The 8,519-nt window shown below is 46.1% G+C and overlaps 1 protein-coding gene across 1 annotated transcript; it reads left to right on the top strand.

Annotated features, from left to right (window-relative positions):
* The first annotated feature begins 560 nt into the window (after nt 1-560).
* PNP (purine nucleoside phosphorylase) lies at nt 561-8,262 on the top strand. Its single transcript, XM_012465778.3, has 6 exons — nt 561-730; nt 3,107-3,276; nt 5,601-5,704; nt 5,898-6,073; nt 6,197-6,387; nt 7,563-8,262. The coding sequence occupies exons 1-6, from the start codon at nt 720-722 to the stop codon at nt 7,778-7,780; spliced, it is 870 nt and encodes a 289-aa protein (XP_012321201.1). The 5' UTR covers nt 561-719; the 3' UTR covers nt 7,781-8,262.
* Nucleotides 8,263-8,519: the final 257 nt, after the last annotated feature.

The following is an 8,519-nucleotide window of genomic DNA, read 5'->3' as shown; positions in this document are numbered from 1 at the left end:
ACAAATCCATCCTCATCCTTTCTGTCGGTATCTAGGACCCAGGAATTCTTGCCCAAGAACTTTTTCTTCTCCCAGTCTGGGCCTGGATGTGCTCTTCTAAACCAGTAACCTCCAAGTCAGCACTGCTGCCAGGGGCGACCCAGCTTCCCTCATCCAGGGAGCAACTCAGACATAGGCTTGCTTCATTTTTATTCTGGGGTTGGACAATCTAAGGTTTGATTTTTTTTCTTTTCGAATCTCTCACGGTTTGCTATTGACACAGCCAGAATGAGGTTTGCAGGGAGACGGTTGCGAGCTCTCCTCCCTACTTCTAGCCCTATTCCCTCATAGGCCTCCTTGCTGGAAACTCCTGCCCTGCGGACCCGAATGGGTATGGAGATGAAATACAAGGTGCGCCCCGCCACCTCCCTCACCCGCGTACCCCCGCCGGAGGAGAAGGTTTAGGGCTGGGAAGAACTCCGATTAGGTTTACAGCCCAGGCTCAGCAGATTGAATTAGGGTGTGTCACCATGGAGACGTGGCCGGCCCGCGTGCTTGCCTGCCATTGGCTGGGGACTCCAGGGCTGGGCATATAAGCTGGCGCCTAGAACAGTGCGGGAACTGTGTGGACCAGAGAGATCTGTAACTTGCTCAGTCCTGCATAGCGGAGCGGATCCGAGCGGATCGGAGCACGCGGGAGCACACCCTAGCAGGCTCATCAAGAGGGCGTCTGCGGGACAATGGAGAACGGGTGAGGCGGGAACCAGGCCTAGAGGATCCCTGGGGAGGAGCGGGGGCTGTGAGACCCTGGAACCTGGCACGCTGGGCCCAGAGGGAGCCGGGGGAGGGAACGAGTGCCCTGGGGATGCAGAGAGGCCTGGCACGGAGCCTGGTGTCGGGGGCAAGGCGGCAGAGTCCGGCGCCAGCCAGCGCGGGCTGGGACGCAAGCGAGAATCGAGCTGGGGTGGCGCCGCCGGAGCAGGAAGGGGGCAGGTTGGTGCGGTCTAAGCTACTCCGGAAAAGGAGCCGTTGTGCGTCTCCGTGTGTGTGTTAGGGGTATCTGGAGAGTGAATATATACATATATATATATATCCCTCACTCCATACCAGGAAGAGGTCTCACCCTCTGCGCTCTTCATAAATTCCCATGCTAGGGTCTAGGTAAAGCTGCGAGGTACTTTTGGTGCTCAGATTCAGAGTTCCCCCTTTAGAGGAAAAATTGCTCATCTTTTTTGCCAGTTCCACTCCTCCCTTCCGTCTGACTAACTTGGTGGGAACTGAGTCTTAAGTGGAGAAGAAAATCCTTAATCATCAAACTGAGCAACAGTCCTCTGCTCACTTTCCACACCCCACACCTTTGAAAACTCTTCTCTTTGCTTTGGTCCTGGAAATCACAGTCCAAGTGACCTGCATTAGGCATCACAGTTGCTTTTGGATACCCAGGGAGCCAGGGTGTTCTTGAGGAGGCTGAACAATGAGAAATGTGCTATAAGTTGTAGCTAGACATGCCATGTGGTGGCAGCCTCACATATCATTCATTTCCTTTGCACCTTTTGGGGATGCTATTTGATTAACATTTTACCAAATTCATTGCTTCTCTCCATTATCCTGTGGCTCTGTTGACCACCCCGCACCCTATCCTATCCAACTGCTTCCCTGAGGGTAGCCTAGTGTATTGTGCAATCATGTCTGGTTTCCCAGGCTCTGCTTTGGGAGTAAAAAATTTCCTTTGGAAGCTTGGTTACTTATGTTCAGCTCTGTCACACCTCATTTCCACCTCTGAAGCCAATCTTTGGTCTTCCCAGATGAGTGTGGGAGAACTGGATTTGGAACCGGGAGAAAAGTAACGCGGGTTGATTCTTGCTAGTGTAGGGGTTCTGGGTAAATTCTTGAATGGCAAAGATCCTCGGTGGAGAGAAAGGAAACTGGGAGGAGTCAGGGAGGGGGAAGGACAGGAAAAAGACCACAGGAGGTGGAAAGTGGGAGAAAGGTTCAAATACCGTGAGTAGCAGAGCCATAGGTCTTTGGAGGTTGTTAGCAAGTATTCAGTTCATTTTCAGATGGAGCCTATAAGGTAGATGGGGCCAATTACATTCCCTTGCTTATACCTGAGAAAAGAATTTGAAGCACAAATTACATTCCTAAAAAGACAATATTGGGACTAGAATCCAGGTTGAGTTCCACTTCCCTCTAGACCAGCAATTCCTAAACCTGGTTTTTGAATCAAAATTACATGAGCTTCAGAATCTGTGTTTTGTTTTGTTTTGTTTTTTATACAGGGTCTTACTCTGTCACCAGGCTGGAGTGTCAGAATCTGCCTTTCTAACAAGCTTCTGATGACAATTTGTGTAGTCAGTGCTGGTTTAGCCTTTGATAACCCGTGCTGTGGACTCGGTCTGCTTTTTTGTACAGTAGTTTAGTTTCTAGTCTGGCATTACCCTCCTTGTGATCCAGGGAGCTAAGAATGGCACATAGATCTCTACCAGGGGTGTTCTCATTGTGTTTTATTGGTCAAAAAATGTAGCCCTTATGTCTTTGACTGAGGAAGGAATTGGAGGGATGAGGGTTCAAAAGGAAATTTGAATTTATCCTTTCCTTCATGGTAGTTGGTTTTATTACATTTTTAATGTCTTTATTTGATAAGTAGGGTAATAAGGAGGACTTTACTAGGCAGTCACCACCCTCAGGAAGGACTTAATCCAATTTTTTATACTCTCCTTGGGCTTCCTCCTGGCCACACTCTTTTATTCTCCCTAATTTGATTATTCATTATACTTCCCTGTAGTCTCTGGTCCCTTCCTCTCTAAATCTTTATTAAAAGGAGAGGTATTTAACTTGCCAGTGTTCAGTAGATCAACACTGGAGTTGGGTCTGTTAGTAGAAACAGGCTTTATTAACTTTTGTCAGGCTCTGGAATGGAGGGAGTTTCATATCAGACCTGTAGTGGGCATGATTCAGAAAGAAGGGTGGGTGAATAGATGGGTGAACATAGTTTGGCCTCTCCCTCTGTTGCAGTTTCTCTGTCCCTGCTGCCTCAGTATACCTGCCAGCCTTTTTGTACCAAAGGTCATTTGTCTATGATGCCCTTGGAATGAGAGCAGAATTTACCTTGATTTTTCCCCCCCAGATACACATATGAAGATTACAAGAACACCGCAGAATGGCTTCTGTCTCACACTAAGCACCGACCTCAAGTGGCAATAATCTGTGGTTCTGGATTAGGAGGTCTGACTGATAAATTAACTCAGGCCCAGGCCTTTGACTACAGTGAAATCCCCAACTTTCCTCGAAGTACAGGTACTGGCAGGCTAAAGTGGGGAATGGGACTCAGGGATGTTATTGGGATTCTGTGTAACAACCAAGTGGGCCACTGTTTCTACTCCTTGGCCTATCATTTCACTGAAGACAAACGTTGTAAGAGAGGAGAAAAGCCCACCATGAGTCAGAATGACTTTAGGAGATTCCTCTAGCAGACATCCCACAAGAGACAGGGCATGTGTGTGTCAGTGGACTGAGGCTAAGACTTAGAAGAGGGCCAGGTGACAGGCCAAGTAAAGGGCAAGGGTTGTTTATTTGGCTTACTTGATTTCTCAAATAACTAACTTCTCTTGGTTTATTTATTAATTTTTAAGACTTCCATCTTCTTTTCCCTGGAGAGCTAAGAATTTTTTTCAGACTCATCAGCAGGAAAAGACTTTTAATAGCTGTTTTTTGTTTGTTTGTTTGTTTGTTTTTTGAATAGCTATTTTTTAAACCTTTGAAGCAAGACTGGGAGAGCAGAGGGGGAAGGTGTGGAAAATATTAAGAGAGGATGGGCAAAGGGCATACTTCTCTAAGGGAGATAGTAGTGACATTGGCTCCACTGGCCACACCTATCCCCAGTGAGAAAGGCACTGCATTGAGTGATAAGTGGGTTAGCTTTTTAAGTTTATCAACATGTTTATTTTTTATACTCCACTTGGGTTTCCTGTGTCAACTCTTTACTACTGTGGTATTTTTTTTTTTTTTTAAGTTCCTCTATCTTTGAGAATTCCTCAGTTCTTCCTCATAGTTCTGGTCCCTCTCCTATTCCCTAAGGGATAGGCTGGCCATCTATTAGAAGAGATTGCTAGATAAGGGAAGCGGTAAATATGGCTTTTTTTTTTTTTTTTTTTTTTTTTTTTTGAGACGAAGTTTCGCTCTTGTTACCCAGGCTGGAGTGCAATGGTGCGATCTCGGCTCACCGCAACCTCCGCCTCCTGGGTTCAGGCAATTCTCCTGCCTCAGCCTCCTGAGTAGCTGGGATTACAGGCAGGCGCCACCATGCTCAGCTAATTTTTTGTATTTTTAGTAGAGACGGGGTTTCACCATGTTGACCAGGATGGTCTCGATCTGTTGACCTCGTGATCCACCCCGCCTCGGCCTCCCAAAGTGCTGGGATTACAGGCGTGAGCCACCGCGCCCGGTGTAAATATGGCTTTATGACTGTGGGGAGTTATCTTTGCACTCCCATGCTCCCCTACATGGGCATGTGCTCCCACAGGACTGTTCTGTGGGTCATAAGGAAAGAGACTTGCATGTGTTCAAATTCAGCCCCTTTTCTCCTTGTTCAATAGCCTCTTCTACAGGAAGCCAGAGTAAGTATACCATGAGCTCACTTGCTGGACTGAGGAGGCAGGTAATTAAGTTAGGGCAATATATAAGAATGCATGTTTTGAGAACTTGGAAACATTTGAAGAGGTCTATAATTACTGCATTCACTGTATTCACTTTATTTTGAAATAGAGTCTCGCTCTGTTACCCAGGCTTGAGTGCAGTGCTATGATCTTGGCTCACTGCAACCTCCACCTCCGTAGTTCAAGTGATTCTCCCACCTCCGCCTCCCAAGTAGCTGGAATTACAGGCATGTGCCACCACACCTGGCTAATTTTTGCATTTTTAGTAGAGATGGGGTTTCACCATGTTGGCCAGGGCAGTCTCGAACTCCTGACCTCATGATCCACCTGCCTCAGCCTCTCAAAGTGCTGGGATTACAGGCGTGAGCCACTGCACCTGCTGTTTTTTATTTCATTTTTATAGATTTACAGGGGTACAATGCAGTTTTGTTATGTGGGTATACTGCATGGTGGTAAAGTCTGTGCTGTAGTGTAACCATCACCTGAACAATGATCATTGTACTCACCAGGTAATTTATCATCCCCCATCCCCCTCCCACATTCTCACCTTTCCAAGTCCCAAGTGTCTATTATTTCAGTCTGTAGGTCCACGTGTACACATTTGGTTCCTACTTACAAGTGAGAATATGTGGTATTTAACCTTCTATTTCTGAGTATCTACTTTTTGGTCTCTGACAGTATGGCTTATATTATCTTGAAATTTCTTTAAAGAACCCTTCCTCTGTATGCTCATGCTGAATGTCCTTACCCCATATCTCTAATCTCAGGTTGTATTTGTATAATTGTGAGTAATGCCTGGCTCTCCCACCAGACTTAAACTTTCTGAAAGCAGAGATAATAACGAGTCTTTTACTTAATTATTCTCTAACATTTTGAGCAAAGCGAGTAGCTCACAGTAGGTGCTCAGTGGGCATGTGTTGCATGAAAATATAATCCCATTCATTCCTCTTTCTTTTTTGTATACAGTGCCAGGTCATGCTGGCCGACTGGTGTTTGGGTTCCTGAATGGCAGAGCCTGCGTGATGATGCAGGGCAGGTTCCACATGTATGAAGGGTACTCACTCTGGAAGGTAAATTGGGGCATAGGCCTGGCTGGATCTGGAAGTGGAAGAGAACTATCTAGCCTCTTTCATTACCTAGCTATCTGGGCTAGCTGGACTTTTGGTCCCCTCCTTCCTTCTCTTTCATGATGTATATCATGCATGTCTGTGTAGCTGGATGAATGAAATTTTGTAAAATTGTTTCTGATCTTTTGCGTCGAAGGTGACATTCCCAGTGAGGGTTTTCCACCTTCTGGGTGTAGACACCCTGGTGGTCACCAATGCAGCTGGAGGGCTGAACCCCAAGTTTGAGGTTGGAGATATCATGCTGATCTGTGACCACATCAACCTACCTGGTTTCTCTGGTCAGAACCCTCTCAGAGGGCCCAATGATGAAAGGTATGTATCTTACTTTTTATTTATTTATTGTTTTAAGATGAATGGGACTTAAGGACTTATCTAGGAGCTGTGGGAGAATTTTTTAAATTCCATTTATGTGAGATAATTCAACCTGTGTCCTAGGTTTGGAGTTCGTTTCCCTGCCATGTCTGATGCCTACGACCGGACTATGAGGCAGAGGGCTCTCAGTACCTGGAAACAAATGGGGGAGCAACGTGAGCTACAGGAAGGCACCTATGTGATGCTGGCAGGCCCCAGCTTTGAGACTGTGGCAGAATGTCGTCTGCTGCAGAAGCTGGGAGCAGACGCTGTTGGTGAGAAGGGGAATTCGACTAGAGGCTTGAAGAGGGAGGGATTTCACAAAATAGGGATGGGAAGGAGAAGGAGATAACAGGCCTCATTGGATTGAGAGGATCTGATTTCAGGGAAGGATGAATTAAATTGACTTCTTAAGATACAAAGTGGTGAGATCTGGTGTTGTAGCATCAAATCTCCCTACGAAGCACCAAAGGGTTAACAGTTGCAGTGCTAATGAATGACCTATTCATGATTTGATGACCGTTTCTTTTTTTTTTCTTTTTTCTTTTTTTTGAGATGATGTCTCACTCTGTTGCCCAGGCTGGAGTGCAGTGGTGCGATCTCAGCTCACTGCAACCTCCGCCTCCCAGGTTCAAGCAATTCTCGTGCCTCAGCCTCCCTAGTAACTGGTATTACAGCACCACCACACCCGGTTAATTTTTGTATTTTCAGTAGAGATGAGGTTTCACCATGTTGGCTAAGCTGGTCTTGAACTGGTGACCTCAGGTAATCCACCCATCTTAGCCTCCCAAAGTGCCGGCATTATAGTCATGAGCCACTGCACCTGGCCAATTTGATGACTGTTTCTAAGAATTCTAAAAAAATTCACTATAGCCACTTTCTGTACCTCTAGCTGGAAGATGGAACTCTATCATTAGGACTGACTTCAAAATTGTCACAAACATAGAAATGAAGCATTGCATTGGTAATTTTAAGAAATGTGTATTCATTTTAGGCAGTACAGAAGAACAACATACCTCAACATAATTTAGCTGCTTCTTTGGATTTGTTTTTGTTTTAGGTGGCATCTTGCTCTGTTGCCAAGGCTGGAGTGCAGTGGCACCATCTTTAGCTCACTGCAGTTCTGACTGCCTGGGCTCAAGCAATCCTCCTACCTGAGCCTCCTGAGTAGCTGGGACAAGAGGCATACACTACCACACTCGGCTAATTTTAATTATTTTTTGAGCTGAGGTCTTGCTATGCTGCCCAGGCTGGTCTGAAACTCCTGGGCTCAAGGTATCCTCCTGCCTTAGCCTTGAAAAGTACTGGGATTACAGGTGTTAACCACTGTGCCTGGCCATGTTTGGATGTTTTTTGAGATTTTTAATTCTTGTTGAAAGTGAGGCTAAAGGGCAAGGAAAAGAGTTATTTGAGGATCCTGACAGTTGGTTTCCATCTTTCTCACCATCAGGCATGAGTACGGTACCAGAGGTCATCGTTGCACGGCACTGTGGGCTTCGAGTCTTTGGCTTCTCACTCATCACTAACAAGGTCGTCTTGGATTATGAAAGCCTGGAGAAGGCCAACCATGAAGAAGTATTAGAGGCTAGCAAACAAGCTGCACAGAAGTTGGAAAGATTTGTCTCCATTCTTATGGCCAGCATTCCACTCCCTGACAAAGCCAGCTGACCTGCGCCAGAGTGGTCTGGCGTCTCCCACATGAGATCCAAGTAGCTGCTACCTTCTTTGGCCCCCTACTGGAGTCATGTGCCTCTGTCCTTAGGTTGTAGCAGAAAGGAAAAGATTCCTATCTTTTACCTTCCCCACTTTCTTCCACGAGACCCTTCTGGTGCCAGATCCTCTTCTCAAAGCTGAGATCACAGGTGTGAACATAGTAAGACCTTGGCGCTACAAAATAAAGCTGTTCCCATTCCTGGTTTTTCTTACACAAGAACTGGAGCCCATGCCGTACCACATATCTGCGGAGATGGCCAGGATTTGACTTGGGCCTTCGAACTTGGCATCTGCTACTAGCTTTTTGAGATGACACATTTCTGGGGGCTCAATTCTGCCTTATCTAAATCAACAGAGACCAAACAAGGACTAACTCAATACCTCTTGGACTTACTTAATGTCATAATATAGTCAGAATAAAGAGAAAGATGAAATGATTTCATTTTTTGTGCAACTTCGGCTGGGGCTGGGACACAGGCCAAGATTGACAAAAGGACGTGAAATGGCATGTCTTGTGTGATTATCTGCTTCTCAGACAAGTAATTAGGAACTGGGATGAGTTAGTATGTGAGTGCAGCAAAGGATGAAGAAGGGCAAAATGATGGAAGGTGGGATAGAGGTTATGAGATGGTAGGGAAGCGTTAACTTCTGGCACTTGATGGCCACTTCCATCAGGCCAGTCCTGCTTCTCTCC

Source organism: Aotus nancymaae, unplaced genomic scaffold, assembly GCF_030222135.1.
Source record: "Aotus nancymaae isolate 86718 unplaced genomic scaffold, 86718_ANA_hifiasm-v0.15.2.pri h1tg000011l, whole genome shotgun sequence".
Classification (NCBI taxonomy): Eukaryota; Metazoa; Chordata; class Mammalia; order Primates; family Aotidae; genus Aotus; species Aotus nancymaae.
This window is presented reverse-complemented; position numbering and strand designations above follow the sequence as displayed.

Coding starts and splice junctions, on each gene's coding strand:
- PNP (XM_012465778.3), top strand. Junction 5,705..5,897: donor AAGGGTACTCACTCTGGAAG/GTAAATTGGGGC, acceptor TTTGCGTCGAAG/GTGACATTCCCAGTGAGGGT. Junction 6,074..6,196: donor AGAGGGCCCAATGATGAAAG/GTATGTATCTTA, acceptor CCTGTGTCCTAG/GTTTGGAGTTCGTTTCCCTG.